This window comes from Suncus etruscus, chromosome 5 (assembly GCF_024139225.1).
Source record: "Suncus etruscus isolate mSunEtr1 chromosome 5, mSunEtr1.pri.cur, whole genome shotgun sequence".
NCBI lineage: Eukaryota > Metazoa > Chordata > Mammalia > Eulipotyphla > Soricidae > Suncus > Suncus etruscus.
This window is the reverse complement of record NC_064852.1, coordinates 50,541,986-50,559,094: the sequence shown is the minus strand read 5'-3', so window position 1 is coordinate 50,559,094 and position 17,109 is coordinate 50,541,986. Positions and strand designations below refer to the sequence as shown.

The 17,109-nt window shown below is 36.7% G+C and overlaps 1 protein-coding gene across 1 annotated transcript in view; it reads right to left on the bottom strand.

Annotated features, from left to right (window-relative positions):
* Positions 1-2,455: 2,455 nt before the first annotated feature.
* ARL6IP6 (ADP ribosylation factor like GTPase 6 interacting protein 6) overlaps positions 2,456-17,109 on the bottom strand; it is a 34,870-nt gene continuing 20,216 nt past the window's right edge. Inside the window, exon 4 of the mRNA XM_049773045.1 lies at positions 2,456-2,896. Within this exon, the coding sequence (XP_049629002.1) occupies positions 2,803-2,896 (94 nt within the window). The 3' untranslated portion in view covers positions 2,456-2,802. The remainder of the gene's footprint in view (positions 2,897-17,109) is intronic.

The following is a 17,109-nucleotide window of genomic DNA, read 5'->3' as shown; positions in this document are numbered from 1 at the left end:
AAAGATAAATTCACCTGACTCAGTCTCCTGAGATGGATTTCTACTGATAGTAGGTACTCATCCTAACTCATTTGTTAAAAATGACATAAACCATGTTGAACAGCAAGATCAGAGGAGAAATTTATTGATTCACATATGCAAATTTCAAGAAAGACATGGTCAGCACTGGGCTTCAGAGACTTCTGAAAGTCCTTTATTGTTTCTACCCTTACTTACTCTCTCCTGTTAGTTATCTCCTGAACTTGTATTTCCAACTTTATCAAAACTTAATTTTAAGTTAAAATATCCCTGGACGAAGGATAAAATTTTTATACTTTTATAGGCCTATTCATATATTCTCTTAAATTATTAATTCTCCTCACTCTTACTAAATTTTATTTGTAGGTTTTATCTACTTCATGTGAATTTTAAAATGTATTCACATAAGTTATTCATACTATCAATTTTAACATGTGCACCCACATCATTTTTTACTTCTTTATATCAACTTGTCATTGACAATTTTGTGAAATTTCAGTTTAGTTTTATTTCTCTGCATGTGTGTAGATGTAGTATAATATTATCACTTCCATAATAATTTTTTAAAATCTCTCTCACATGTGGGATATAAAGAAACATTGTAAGGACAAAATAAATGGCTAAAGTAATCAGAACTGGAGATTTTTATCAACAGAATTGAGCTTTTATGGGGATGGGGGAGTCAGGGTGAATGTGGAAAGGACCCTTGAGACATTAGAGAAGGGAAATGGGTTGTCTGGGGATGGATGTGTGTTGGAATGTATATGCATGAACAAGTATAATTAACAATTTGTAATTCCCAATGCCACAATAAAAATGGTTTAAAAGAACCTTGGAAAGATTAGACTAAATATAATGTATTTTATTTCTTAGTCATAAGACAATAAAAGATCTGAGAGAAGTTGTATAAATTATGAGGGAACTGAAAAAGAAAAATTGACTTTGCTACTTGTACATTCCTTTATATTGGAAGGGCCCATGAGAATCAACAGGAATGTGAGAAGATGAAGTACAGAGTGAAAAATAGATTCATTTTGACAACTATTCTGGAAGAAATACTTAACTTATGGAATTTAAATTTTATCTACAGACACACATACACACATTGATTTTAACATTACAGTTAATTTAAATTGAAGCAGCATTGATCATTTCTGACAAAAAGTTGATTATGAGGCTGAAGTGATAGTACAGTGGAGAAGGTGCTTGCCTTGCACAGAGCCACCCCAGATTTAATCCCTGGCATTCCATATATGGTCCCAAGGTCTGCCAGGAGTGATTCTTGAGAAAGAGTCAGGAGTAAGTTCTGAGTACAGATGAGTATGGCCTCAAAATAAAACAAGATACTAAACAGATTAAGAGTTTAGAAACATCATTAAGACTTTAATCAATAACACTCAGCTTATAAATAAAGACACTGTATATTTTTAATTCCCATTTATTCTAGATAAACATTTCTGTTATACAATTTCCTAATGCATGTTTTGAATAGCTTGGAAATAGCATTTAAAATAGCTTATCTTTCTAAAACTTTGGTGACTTTTTTAAACAGATGTTTAGACAGAGGAGTAATTAGGTCAATTACTAAAATAAAGCAAGCAAAAATGAATTACTACAAAAACTTCACAACTATAGAACATTTAAATAGAAAAATTACTAAACTATAAAGTTTTCTTTGTCTATATAAACATTATCAAAAGTTTTTTTTTGAGATTAAAACCAAACCAGTTCAAGCATTTCTAAATATAAAAATTTCAAGTTTATATTTATTGAAAGGAAAAAATAACATCAGCTTTCTGTTGAAATAACCATATGTACATCAACATAAATATTTAGTATTATAGAAACAAAGGGACTCAAATTAAACAAAATTTTAATGACTTAAATAATTTATCCTTTGCAACCAATTTTTAAGTTCCCATGGCGCTGGAGTACAGTGGGTAGTGTATTTTGTTTATCTTGTAGGCAGCAGACCCAGGTTCAATCTTCAGGCATCCCAAACAGTCTCCAAAGCATCACGAGGAGTAATTCCTGCGTGCAGAGCTTGGAGTAATAAGAGCATTGCTAGGGATAGGTGTCCCCCACCCCACCCGCCATTAAAATCAAGTTTGCTTGATTTCAGGGTAGTGTGGTTTAAAAAAAAAAAAACAACAAAAATACTTAATAAATAAAATTGTTTAAGGTTTGCATCACCTAGAAAAGAACATCCATTTTATCTATATTTAACAGTCTTAGAAACATACAAACTCAACGTAGTAGAAAATATGTAAAAACATATAAAACCATGTCCCATTAAAAATATAAATGCACCTTCTATTGATTATGACTACTGAAAACTAAGTATTATGATCTAAAAATAGCTACTATAAATGTAGCAGGCATTGTTCTTTGAATATAATGAATAAATAAGAAATATTTCTATCTCACTTAAGTGTAATAGCATTTATTAGCCACAAAGTAGTACATACACTGAAAAGCTGGTAAAGTCCTGCATTCACGTTTCATTTGATTTTCATTAAAATGCATTCTAGAACATATCTAGACAAGCATAAGTAAAAAAAAATGATGAGGTAAACATCTTATACATTTAAAAAATGACTTGAAACAAAATCAGATCTTTCCAATGCCTAGGCTTAGAACGATGTTTTTTAAAAATAACTATCAATGATTTGACTTGTATTACGTTACATTACTTAATGAACTGCAGGATTTTCTGATCTTTGAGTAAACAGTGATATTTTTCTCTTTTGACAGGAAGGATCAGGGCTTTGCTTCAGCGTGGATTTACATGAGGCACCATGCTACAGTAAGAGCAGCAACAACACCATTCAATATCGCCATGCTATAACCCATGTGGAAAGAATGTCCAGTCAATTTCCTGAAGATAAAATAAGAAAATGTAATTTGTAATGCAGTAATAGAAGCACCATTTGCTTTTATTTACAATGCTTGCGACCTGAAAATACAATTCCCAATATTTTATACATTAATCCATAAGTTTACAAAACAAATACTGAGGAGCCAGAGTGATACCACAGTGGTAGGACTTTTTCCTTGCATGCTGCTGACCTGGGACAAATCCAGGTTCAATCCCCGGCATCCCATATGGTCCTCCAAGCCTGCCAGGAACGATTTCTGAGCACACAGCCAGGAGTAACCCCTGAGTGCTGTCGGGTGTGATCCCAAAACAAAACAGAAAGAATACTGGGCATCTACAGAATTAGAAACCAAAATCTTAAGTTCAATGTCAAAAATTATGGTACTTATCAAATATATTTCTCAATTTAACTAATGAGTTTAATCCTATACTTTTAATTATACATACAACATATAACAAACACATTTTAATGTATTCTTAAGTGATCACATTAAAATTAGTTAACATCACCACCACCACCACCACCACCACAAAAGGAAAAAAAAAATTAGTTAACAGGGGCAGAAACAATAGCCCAGTGGTAGGGCATTTGCCTTGAACATGGCTGGTCCGGGATGACTCCAGGTTTGATTCCTGGCATCCTATATGGTCTCCAGAGACTACCTCAGCTCTGTCCTCAGCTCTCTGTTGAGCACAGAGCCAGGTATAGCCACCAGGTATGGCCCATAAAAAGAAAGAAAAAATCAGTTAACATACTTTGCCATAGTTATAACATGTTTTCCTGTGAGAGCTTTGTAAAGATTTCCTCTTTCACATACACAAGCCAATCTACTTAACTACAGTCATCAGGCTACATAATTAGTTCCCATAACATTTATTTTATAGCTTAAGTTTGTAACTTTTGACCTCTTTCATTCCTTTTGATCTATTTCTACCTTGGAATATTATTTGCTTCTGTTTTTTGTACTATGAGCTTTTGTTTTAAAGCTAGAGATAATACATATAAGAAAGAAGATATGGTATTTGCCTTTTGCTTATTTCACAACTTAATATCTCAGGTTCATCCTGGTAGTCGTAAATGGCAAAATTTTGTTCTTTGTTATGGCTAATATTCCAATAAACAAATATATACACACATACATATCTATTATACCATAATATTTTCTTTGTTCATTATAAATAGACATGTAAAACTGGTTTTATATTCTGGCTACTGTAAAAAATACAGCAATATAAATATATAAATATAAATAGGCATAACGCATTTCTAGAACTAGTATTTTCACTTTGTAATAAAATTTTATTTTTTCTTGTTTGACTTCTTGCTCAGAAGGTTGTGCAGGTCAAGTCTGTGATGCTTGGAAGCTCCCTACACCTCACCTGTCAATGCTGAGTCCAAGTGGCACCAGGCAGATGATGCATAGAAGGTACGCAGTCTAAACTACTTGAACCATACATAACCTAAGCCTCAATATTTTTAATTACTGAAGAATCTCTACACCATTTTCCATAGTAGCTGCACCAACTTACTTTCTCACCAACAATGCACAAAGAATAGAACTGTTCTTTAGTAAGAACCTTGCTAGTGGTCTGAGGCAGAGAGTGGGGGAAGAGAGTGTATAGATGACTAAATTAGGGAAGGATTAGAACAAAGGTAGTGTTTTTAGGTAGTGTCTTTAGTGTCATTAGGACAAAAGTGTCTGCTCTAAACAGACTAAGAGAAAAAGGGAAACTGAGAACATTGATGGAAGACACGGATGCTGAGGAAGGGATTAGTGTTGAAAATTGAATGCCGGGGCCGGAGAGATAGCACAGTGGTGTTTGCCTTGCAAGCAGCCGATCCGGGACCTAAGGTGGTTGGTTCAAATCCCGGCATCCCATATGGTCCCCCGAGCCTGCCAGGAGCTATTTCTGAGCAGATAGCCAGGAGTAACCCCTGAGCATCGCCGAGTGTGGCCCAAAAACAAACAAACAAACAAAAATTGAATGCCTAAAATAATAAATAACTTTGCAACTTATTCAGTGAATTAAATTATTAAAATTCAATATATATATTTATATACAAGAGTAGTTAGAATGGTGTATGCTTAAGGTCAAGCACCAATGATACCAATTAATCCAAAAAGAAAAAATGATAAGAGGTTTGAGCAATTGTACAGCAGGTAGAATTGTTTGCCTTGTACATAGCTAACCTGTGTTTGATCCCTGGTACAAATTATGGGTCCTCCAAGCCCTGCCAGGACTAATCTCTAAGTGCAAAGCCAGGAGTGAGTCCTGAGCACAGATAAGTGAGACCCCGCAGGCCCCCAAAGCCAAAAGAAAAATAATTTCTTTTCTTTTTTTTTTTGGTTTTTGGGTCACACCCGGTGGTACTCAGGAGTTACTCCTGGCTGACTGCTCAGAAACAGCTCCTGGCAGGCACGGGGGACCATATGGGACACCGGGATTCGAACCAACCACCTTAGGTCCTGGATAGGCTGCTTGCAAGGCAAATGCCGCTGTGCTATCTCTCCGGGCCCAAGAAAAATAAATTTTTAAAAATAAAACTCACAGGGGCCGGAGTGGTGGCGTAGGGGTAAGGCATCTGCCTTGCCCGAACTAGCCTACGACAGACCACAGTTCGATCCCCCCCCCCCCCGTGACCCATATGGTCTCCCAAGTCAGGAGCGATTTCTGAGTGCATAGCCAGGAGTAACCAACCCCTGAGCATCACCACATGTGGCCCCAAAACCAAAAATATAAAAAAAATAAAAACTCATAGAAGTGAGACATACTCAGGCACAACAATTACATCATAAAGGCTCCAGAAGGAAAGAAAAAAGGGCAGAATTATTTGAAGAAACAGTGCTTGAGACCTTCCAAAAACTGACACCCAGATAAGGAAAGCTGAAAGAGTTCAAGGCACACATCAAAACTCATAAGTGAAATAGCAAAAGTAAAAAATATAGGGCAGGAAAGATAGTACAGAAGTTAAGAAGTTTGCCTTGAACAAAGGCTGACCCCTTTGATCTCTGCCCTGCACATATCTATCTGGTCACCCAGCACTACTGAGTCCACCAGATATGACCAATGCCCCAAACCTTGCCAAAATAGAGAATACTAAAAAGAGCAAGATAAAAGCAGTCTCCTATGAGGAAACCACTTAAAACTATTTATTTCTCAACCAAGATTTTCTTTATAAATAGGAATGATGTACACATTAAATGCAAAAAAAAAAAAAAAAAAAAGAGGATAAAATATTCTACTCTGGGGCTGCAATACTACTACAGTGGCTAAGGGGCAGACCTTGCAAGTGGCCCACCAGATTTGATCCTAGAAGTAAGTTCTGAGCATTGTCAGGTATAGCCCTCAAACACAAGCAACAACAAAAATAATTACTTCCTACATGAAAGTGTCAAAAGTTATGTAAAGGCTGGAGTGACAGTAAAGGATATATAAATATCCCATAAATATATGCCTCTCAATCATATTGGGTATCAGTACAGATGTATATGTATTTATTTCAAAGTCGTCTATTAAATGTAACGGAATACTTAGGAAGCACCAGAAAATACAACTATCAGATTTAGTCTACAAGATTTTTAGGTATATTTGGGTTGAGCAATCAATTTCTGATGCATGTGCAAAAACACACACAAACTATAAATAAACAAATGCAAGTAACACATATGCAGTAAAAAAGATTTTATTAATAAATAATATAAAAGATAAAATGATATTCATGTGATTAACTTGGTAAAATTAACATATGCATGTATATAGATTTTTAGAACAAATCTAGAGGAATAAGGTACAATTGTTACCACTACTCATTTCAGGATTACTTAAAATTGCAGCCTTTCACTCTAAGCTATAAATCCTGTGTTGTTTTAAAAGTATGTATTTATTCCGTAACTATGAAATAAAAAGTATAAAACATTAAAATCACAGTCTGTCCTAAAAGTTTTCAAAAATAGAAAATGCTGCTAAAGTATAGTCATTTGAGGTGAGTGTATGACTTCAAGGTTTCATAATAAACCTAAGATAAAAATGTACATAAACTGGGGCCGGAGAGATAGCATGGAGGTAAAGCGTTTGCCTTTCATGCAGGAGGTCATCGGTTCGAATCCCGGCATCCCATATGGTCCCCCGTGCCTGCCAGGAGCAATTTCTGAGCCTGGAGCCAGGAATAACCCCTGAGCACTGCCGGGTGTGACCCAAAAACCACAAAAAAAAAAAAAAAAAAATGTACATAAACAAACATTTACTTAAAGAATTTAAAAGATGGGGAAAATACAAATTTGTAGTAGATTTAATGTTTAACTAAGGCATCACATTAAAAATACATTATGAGGGCCAGAGCGATAGTACAGTGGGTAAGGGCACTTGCCTTGCACGTGGCTGACATGGGTTCAATTTCCCAGCATTCCATATACTATACAGTCCCCGTGCACCACCAGGACTATCACTTGAAGCATCACTCTGTGACACCCCCCCCCCACTCCACTGCAAAAAACAAAAATATATTATAAAAGGGGATAGATAGTACAGCAAATAGGATTCTTTTTTTTTTTTTTTTTTTTTTTTTTTTTGGTTTTTGGGCCACACCAGGCAGTGCTCAGGGGTTACTCCTGGCTATCTGCTCAGAAATAGCTCCTGGCAGGCACGGGGGACCATATGGGACACCGGGATTCGAACCAACCACCTTTGGTCCTGGATTGGCTGCTTACAAGGCTAACGCCGCTGTGCTATCTCTCCGGGCCCGCAAATAGGATTCTTGCTGTGCATATGTCGACCTGGGTTCAACTTTCAGCACCTCCAGATGGTCCCCTGAGCCTACCAGGAGTAATGTAGGCCTGAGTTCAGAGCAGCAAAAATGCCCTTGTGCTGGGTGTGGCCCCTAAACAAAAATATATGAGTTGATAGTGATCTTTCTAGCTTTGCTACACTATCCCAATAGTTTTGTAAACAATGATTTACTTTAGAAAATTCAGTTAATAAAGCAGCAACTATTTCAATAGTTAACTGATTTATCAATTTATAAAAGAAAAAGCTTTAAATTTAATCTTTCATTTTAAATATTCTCTTTAACAAATGTTTTTCTTAGCAATGCATATCCTTTCTGAGATCTACTGCCAACTTCTGGCACAGCTGCCTCTTCTATTACAAAATACTGGTTTACAGGATCTTTTAATTTTATTCACCAGTATCTAGATAGGAAAGTGCCTGCAATCATCTATATTGACTAGTGTAGGGTTCCAGAGTTGAAGGAGGAGACCACACAACTGGAATAAAGTTTAACACTTTAATCTTGCCAACAAGATCCCCCAGCCTGGCCAGCCAGGGGCCATCCCCCAAAAGAGACGAGGCCCGCCTAAGGTCATGATGAAGATTATATAGGGAAGGGATATAGGGAGGTTCCAGCTTTCTGATGATCCTTAAAATGATTAGCTCTTGTCTAGGGGTACCTTTCTACTGCTGCCTTGTCCTTCCCTGATAGGCTACCTGGTAAGGCAAGGAAGACTGAGGTGAGGTCCATGGAAATAGGCTTCTGCAGCCCCAGCATGTGGCTCACACCATGTGGTCCTTACAAAATGGTGTTTCTCCTTGCCCAGACCTAAGAAGCCTGCTATGTGGCTTTTACAAAATGGCATCCCTCCTTGTTCAGAATTCAGGTCCCACAGCATCACCTGAAGCATCACCCTGTGACACACACACCCCCACTCCACTGCAAAAAACAATAATATATTATAAAAGGGGATAGGTAGTACAGCAAATAGGATTCTATGATTAGACAGTCTTTAATCACTAGGAAGTTAGGGAAAACAGAACAAAATAAGATTCTTAAGCTTTTAGATTTCATGAACTTAAGAAAATTATGGACAAAATGGACTAAAGCTTGAAAACCACTACCATCTACATTAAGCATTAATTCATAAAAGAGCATCTTAATATAATAAAATAGAATGCTAAAACACAGGTAGCAGAAAATACCAAGATAAGTAACAATTACCCAAGGAAATATAGACAGTGATAGAAGATAGTTAAAAGTTCAGTTTGAAAAAATCTCAGTTAAAAGAAAAAAAAAAAAGGAAGAATACTGGGACTACATCTTCTTTATCCTGATATACCCGTGGCTTTAATTAGTAAGCTATAAAGATCAAGAGGGTCGATATTATTACTTTTATCCCATTTTACTGAAAGGTAATTAAAACTCAAAGATGCTGACTTGCTCAAATACTATTAGTTATCTATTACTGGCATGGATTTGGAAGTCTCCTCCCTTCTGATTTATGCACACTTTGAAATACATAGGCTTCCTCTCATAATTTACAAAGGCACTTATAACACTAAAAGGGTTCCAAGCATGAAATTAGCATATACATCTCCCAGGTACTTCTTACCAGTGTTGCTATGTGCATATGAACACCTGTGCTTTTTAAGTAACCCACAGATAACACACCACAAATTAGCATAAGAAAGAGCCATAGTAAAAGGTGTAATGCAAAAAAGATCATGGGCTAAATTACTTTATGAAAGAAAAAAACCAATAGTTATATTAAATATGATTTGACAGATTTTTGTTACATCTATTTATACTTACATTCAGAACAGTAATAGAGTCTATCTTTTAAGACATGCATACATTTTACCTCTTCACTTCTAGAAGCTGCATGCAGTGAAGTGCCATCAATATATCAGTGACAGAATAGCAAACGATGGCCCCAAATAGTCCCAAGATAATGAAACGTCATGATACATGAATATCAAAGCCAAGTTCTCGATCTCTTTTGTCTGTAGTCTTTCTTCCTGCAATTAGCCATCTGACATCTGTTTCATTAGTTCATGGCAATAAAGAATCCGATTTGACAAAGAGGCAACTCTCCAAAAATTGTTATGAAAAGAGTGTAGAGTCAATTTATAATACTCAATGTGAAATCTAATGTGCTTAGAATGGAAACCTCTAATTTAAATACTTAATCATTTTGCTTGCTCTTTAAGGCAGTAATACTGCCTTAAAATACTAAGAATCATGGGGCTGTAGAGACCATATAACAGCTCACCTGGGTTTGAGCCCCAGGACTTCATATCCCCTGAGCCATGCCAGGAGTGTTCCCTGAGTACAGAACCAAGATTAAGTTCTGAGTATCACCCCCACCCCCGAAAAAGAATCCATAATCTTTTCTAATATGATTTTACTATTCCATTTGTACCATTATTACTATTCTTAAATCTCAAGAAGTAATGTTGTCAATGTGAAGGACAAGAAGTTAGAGAACTCTTAAATCAAAGATAAACAATGGTGAAAAGAATATTTGTACTAATCTGCCAATTCTTAATCCAGTCTCCCAGAAAATTCATGTTTATAATACTGTTTGCTTCCTCCTACAAGCAATATACATTTAACATATATATGTGATCAGAAATTCAAGTATTTTGGTACTTGATCATATCCAACATCCAGAACACTTTATATGCAAAACAGTATCAGATCAATGTATTTCTAATTTGTAGTTACTGTAACACTCATTGAAAAAAGAATTAAAATAATGATTTGTTTCTCACTTGCTTCTAATTTGTCAATTCCAAATAGCATTGTAAGGCAATGAAATTAGAGAACAATAGTGAAACAAGGCTGAAATAAAATTAAAATTTAAAAAGTATATACATTTTAAATACAGGGTTCTGACATTTATCAAATACCATATGTGACTGGAAAACAGCAAAAATTAGAACGCTAGTATGGGTTAGACACTGTTTCTCATATACCTAATGTATGTTTTTTCCAACTAAGTATAATCTCGACATGGAAAATCAAGATCAACCTTTTTTGTTGTCAATTTCATTCAGGGGAAGTGTTGGGGGCCATACCCAGTGTGTTCAGGGGTTACTCCTGGCTCTGTGCTCAAAAATGGCTCCTAGCAGGCTTAAAAACCATATGGAATGCTGGGAATTGAATCTGGGGCTGACCTGGGTTGTCCAGGTAGGCCGCCTTCAAAGCAAATGCCCTACCTCTGTGCTATCACTCCAGCCCATTTAGACCATTTTTTAAAACAGATAATGGTATAGATAATGAGTAGGAACTGTGCTAACTTCACCCAAAGTCAATTTGGGTTGATCTCTGGCACTGGATATATTCACCTGAGACCCAGAAGAAACACAAATATAGAAGATGGCTTATACTAGGTTAAGAGCAGTAAAGACCTTGGACTCTGGAGCCTATATAGAGGCTACAAAGAGCTCTTGTTCTTGTATACTTTTGCTAAAAGTAATCAATGATAAGCCCTTTTTGCTTTTCATCCCCTGAAAAAATACAGTCTTGGGTACATCACACAAAATAAAAGGTGCAGGGGACACAAACTTGAAACATTACTCCTATAAGGTAAGTACTTGACAACTAAGCTACACACTGGGCTCAAGATATGCTATTTTTATGTTTTTCAATAGAAGAAAAATTATTTAAAATCAATTTCTTAATGTGCAATAATCAAGTTTTAGAATATTGAAGCAAATACAAATTTGCAAGAAATATTTAAGCCCCTATGAGTGTAAGTTAAAACAATGTTTCTAACAGTACTTTTTTCTTTAATAAAGCTAGATCATTTTATACAAGCACTAATTTTTCCTCCTTGGAAATAAGCCTCTCGTGTGTTAAAAGATTAAAATAGCCCTAAGCCTAGAAGGATGTTTTGGCTTGAAGGTTGTAAATTAAGTTATAAATCAGAACTTTGACCTCAATAAGCATTTATTACAAGTTTTCACATATTTTATAACCAGATTACTGATTTAAATGAACCATGTAAATTTTGAAAAGAACATCAGCCTATGACTTCTTACAATTTTTCATTATCACATTACTAAATAACGGATATTAAAACTTTTTGAATTGTACTTTTAGCTAAAAGAATAATTTACATTATTTCCTCACTAAATCTATTTCTAGACTAGAAAGTAACATTTCCTTCCTATATGGGGCCTATTATAATCAAGTGTTTATTTTTAGTAATTTAAAACAAATTGAGTAATAACACCAATACACCACTAGGTGGGGCTTATGCACAAGAAACATTAAACGTAGCAAGTAGTATGCTGAGTGGGAAAAAAATTAGAATCAACGACACTAAGATTTTAAGTATAGAATATTTTTTATTGCATGTGACAAAAATTTTTGGGCAAACATGCTAAAAGACAATTTCTCAGAGTGGCTGTTAATTGTTAATTAATAATTAACTAAAACAAAAGCATATCTTTAAAAAATTTCTGATGCATTTCATAATGCAGGAGGTAATGGGCTAGTTAATATGGTAGATTAAATCAAAATGTTAGTCAGGAGCAACAACTTCCTAGAACTTAGTTTCTTCTTTTATTAAAAAATGGAAGGATTCAGATTTTATAAATTCAAGGATAGGATAACTCAGAGACTGAATTCAGCTAAAGATGACTTTAGCTTCGATATCATGGAGTGTTCTGTCTGTTTACTCTACATACCTTGTGGTTTCAGGCCAGACTCAGATTCTTGGAGTCCTCTCTAAGCTGGATTGATGGCAATACTAGAACTTTTACCTAAATCTCCTCAATATATGTGATGTGTGTCCTAAATATATGTGTCCTAAATATATGTGTGTCCTAAATATATGTGTGTCCTAAAGAATCACTTTTTCAAACAAGTACATCTTTTAAAACTAATATTCTAAAATTCTAATAATATTCTTTATATATTTTTGTTTTGCAGGTTTTTGTCTTGTTTTGTTTTGTGTTTGGGTCACACCTGGCCATGCTCAGAGGTTACTCCTGGCTCTATGCTCAGAAATCGCTCCTGGCAGGCTCAGGGGACCATATGGGATGCCGGGATTCGAACCACTGACCTTCTGCATGAAAGGCAAATGCCTTACCTCCATGCTATCTCTCCGGCCCCAAATTCTAATAATACTCTAAGATTGTTTATTAAGTCTCGGGGCCAGAGCGATAGCACAGCGGTAGGGCGTTTGCCTTTCATGCGGCTGATCGATGACAAATCTGGGTTTGATCCCCCTGCATCCCATATGGTCCCGCAAGCCAGGGGCGATTTCTGAGTCCATAGCCAGGAAGGAGTACCCCTGAGTGTCACCAGGTGTGGCCAAAAACCAAAAAAAAAAAAAAGACTAAACACAACAAAAGGTGTGAGAACACATCTGGAAGAAGCCATTCTAGAGATGAGCACCACTCAGTCAGGCTTCATAGCTGAACAGGCTCAGACCTGGCTCTACCCTTCCAGCAGTCTTGTAATCAGAGCTCAGAATCAAAGGAAGCTCATCAAAGCTGGTATGAGAAAGTTGATCTCCAACCTAAGTCAAGTCACTGAACACAAAATGATATAAAAAGGTTCAGCTCTGTGTCTGTACACACAGAGTTGGGGAATGGATAGATGGGAAGGTTTGCACACAGTCAACCTGGGTTCAATTCCCAAGCCTTCCCAGGAATAAATGATCCCTGAGCACAGTGCCAGAAGCCCAGAGCATTAATGGATGGGACCCCTGGACCCCTTACAAAAAAAAAAAACTCCCACAAAAACTGTAAAAACAAAACAAAAAAGTGGAAACTAGCAACTAGCAGTACCCAGCACAGACAGGATACTGTTGTTCCCAGGTAACAGCTGAGAGAAGCTCTTTCCCAGAAACTAACAGGGAACCACCATCCCAGCAAGTAGTAGACCACCCCCACCAGAGGTGTGCCCCATTCTAAGCTGTAATTCAGAGCAGCTACTCCCATGGTGGTATTACTAAATGCAAAACCCTCTTTCTATAGCTATAAAGATAAACTTGCTGAATAGCTCTGATTAGGAATATGTAAATGCAATTTCCATTCACCCTCCAAGTCCACTGGACATGTTAGTACAACTTCAAGATGTTAAGTACTGAGAACACTGGGCCAGAATCCAGGGTAAGTTAAAACACTGGTCTAATAGCAGGTATAGGGCAGTGATGCTACAAATCCATGTTGCCATCTGTGATCACATGAATCAGTCAGAGAGACAGTTTGATCCTAAATTCAAGCATTTAAATTGAAGCTAATCCTCACAAGGTATTCAGATACAGCAAAGTATTCAGGTATCTGGTAGGCTTCAAGAAATCAGTACTCTCAGACTGATATAACAAATGGGAGCACTAGGTAATTGCTCAAACCAATCTTTTGAGATTCCTGGAGAGCTCTGGGGGGCCATATGGAGCACTAAAGATCAAATCCAGGTCAGCTGCATACAAAGCAAAGCACAATACTCACTGTATGAATTTATAGCGCTCCATCCCCAAAATCCTATCTTTAACTTGGAGCTCCACCCTTAGCTCCCACAAATCACCAAAAAGAATTAAAAACAAAAGAAAAAATTCAGCTGCATCAGCAGATGGAGACAATCCTCTCACTTATCTGAGGAAATCACTTGAAGAAATTCAATAAATCAAAGAAAGATTAATGAAAAAATTAAAGAACTCATTCAAGCAGAAATGAAGGAGCTGAAGAATGTGGTAGCAGGATTCAGCAGCTGAATGGATGAAGCTGAAAATGGAATTAGTTACTTCTAAGACAAGTTAAGCAAATAAAGGTGTTAATAGAAAAAGTTTTGTTTGTTTTCTTTAAATGAAGAGAATTTAAGATATTAAATGGATAAAGCAAGAGGAACACCTCCAAGTCATAGGAATTCAGTGAGAGGATAAAAATAAACATGCTACATTCATTGTAGCACTTAGTACAACTGACTGAATTAGGAAACAACTCAAATGTCTAACAATAGTCCATCTTAGGTCAGCTGTGTGCAAGGTAAACTCCCTACTGCTGCGCCAATGCTCCAGCCCATACTGCTATTTTTTAGATCAAGCTTTTTAGTAAAAGCTTTTATTGGTTAAAAGCATTCACTCGGGCCCGGAGAGATAGCACAGCGGTGTTTGCCTTGCAAGCAGCCGATCCAGGACCTAAGGTGGTTGGTTCGAATCCTGGTGTCCCATATGGTCCCCCGTGCCTGCCAGGAGCTATTTCTGAGCAGACAGCCAGAAGTAACCCCTGAGCACTGCCGGGTGTGGCTCAAAAAACAAACAAACAAACAAACAAAAAAAAAACAAATAAAAGCGTTCACTCATTGCCTTAAAAATAAAGCCCAATTACTAAAATAAGTTTTCCCAAAGTGACCTTATTTTTCTAACTTTACTTTCTGTTATTTCTCTATTTATACTGCTGTTATTTAGACATTCCCCAAATAAAGGATGTGAGAAGCAATGCCCTCTACTCTTGCTGTTTTCTCTTCCTAGAATGATATTTTGTTTTGAACTTAGAAACTTTTGGAATTTTGGGACTAGAGAAATAGTGCAAAGGTTAAGCACTCACATAACCTGGGGCTATGGCTACTGAAATCCCTGGTTTGAATCCTAGTTCCTGGTTTGGTTCCAGACCACTCACAAGTGATAACTGATTATAGAAACAGCTGGAACCCTTTACCTTAGGTGTTGCCCAAAAACCAAATATCTAAATTGAGAGGAACCAGGCTTGCCAAAATAACTGTAGTGATTCCCGTTGTACTGAGGCTGCTATTCTGTCTTAGTACAGGGTTAAAAGAAAAAGGAAGAAAAAAAGTATCTGGAAAGTAAACTAATTTTTTAAAAAACTTTTTGTTGGAGTCAGCGCAATAGTACAGCAAGTAGGGCATTTGTCTTGCTCACGGCTGACCCAGGTTCAATCCCCAGCATTCCATATGTTCCCTAAGTGCAGAGCTAGAAATAATCACTGAATGCCCACCAGATATGGCCGGCCCCCAAACCAAAAATAAATTAAAAGTTAAAAATTTTTGCATCTTTTAATAGGCCCGGAGAGATAGCACAGTGGTGTTTGCCTTGCAAGCAGCCAATCCAGGACCAAAGATGGTTGGTTCGAATCCTGGTGTCCCATATGCCCCCCCCCCCCTTGCTTGCCAGGAGCTATTTCTGAGCAGTCAGGAGTAACCCCTGAGCAACGCCGGGTGTGGCCCAAAACCAAAACAAAACAAAAAAATCTTTGCATCTTTTAAACCAGAACCCTCAACTTTAATGTGTTTATTCAATTGTAAATGTCAGCCCATAGACTTAAATTACTTGTGTGGAATGGATAGTAAAGATGGTAAGATTTTTGCCTGGTATGCAGCTATTCCAGTTTGATTCCTTTGTACTAAATTTTATCCCTGAAGCATCATCAGGAGTAATGCATGAGCAGACCCAGGAGTATACCCTGATTACAGCCTAAGGTGGTCCAACCCACATATATGTGCCAATGTATTATATGTGTAATATATATATATATATATATATATATATATATATATATATGTTCGAATTCTTTCAAGTTAGTGATATTGTTGAAATTAAATTTTATGTCCAAACCCTGCCCTCTGGTGCTTGTGAAAGATAATACAGTCACTTCAGAAATATTAGAATGAGTATATTCTCTAGGTCACCAGTAGAGTGAGTGCTTGGATAGGAAAGTAAGACTGAGAAAGTTGCACTCTTCACCTTTACTTAGAAATCAGATTGTTGTATTCTGTCATTTTAAAACCTCATACTTTTGTGATAGGTATGGTAAAAGTATGACTTTTACAAAGGATACTAATGTAAAGAGTTGTCCTGGTTATGTAAAAATTAAATATTCTATGAAATAGCTTGTTTTTGAACCATACTTGACAATGCTCAAGGGTCACTCCAAGCTCTATACTCAGGAGTGACTTCTATTGGTGCTCTGAGGTTCATGTGGTACGAGGAATTCAAACCGTGGGTGATCCAAGGCAAGTGCCTTAATCTTTTCAGCGCCCACCCCCTCTTATTTTACTTTTAAGTCAAAATAAAATAAATGAAGTGGAGGCGAGGTTGAGAATATATTGCTATCACTATTTGTGTTTCACTAGGAATAAGTAACTCAAGGAAAGAAAAGCAAAAGGCTTTATTGATGTTTGGATCAGTAATCCATTAGAACAGATGAATTTAGAAATAAATTTCTGGTTTTTTTATTGTTTGTGGGTTTTTTTTTTTCATATTTTCTACTCTTAAGTTTATGTATATAATATCTTTTGTAAGACAGGGGCTTCCCACATGGAACTGAGGAGGTCCAGGAACTCCTCAGAGATTCTTGGCTAATCAGACCAGTGGTTCAATGCTAGAGCTTAAGAATGCAGTACTGGGCCCCGAGAGATAGCTCAGTGGCGTTTGCCTTGCAAGCAGCTGATCCAGGACCAAAGGTGGTTG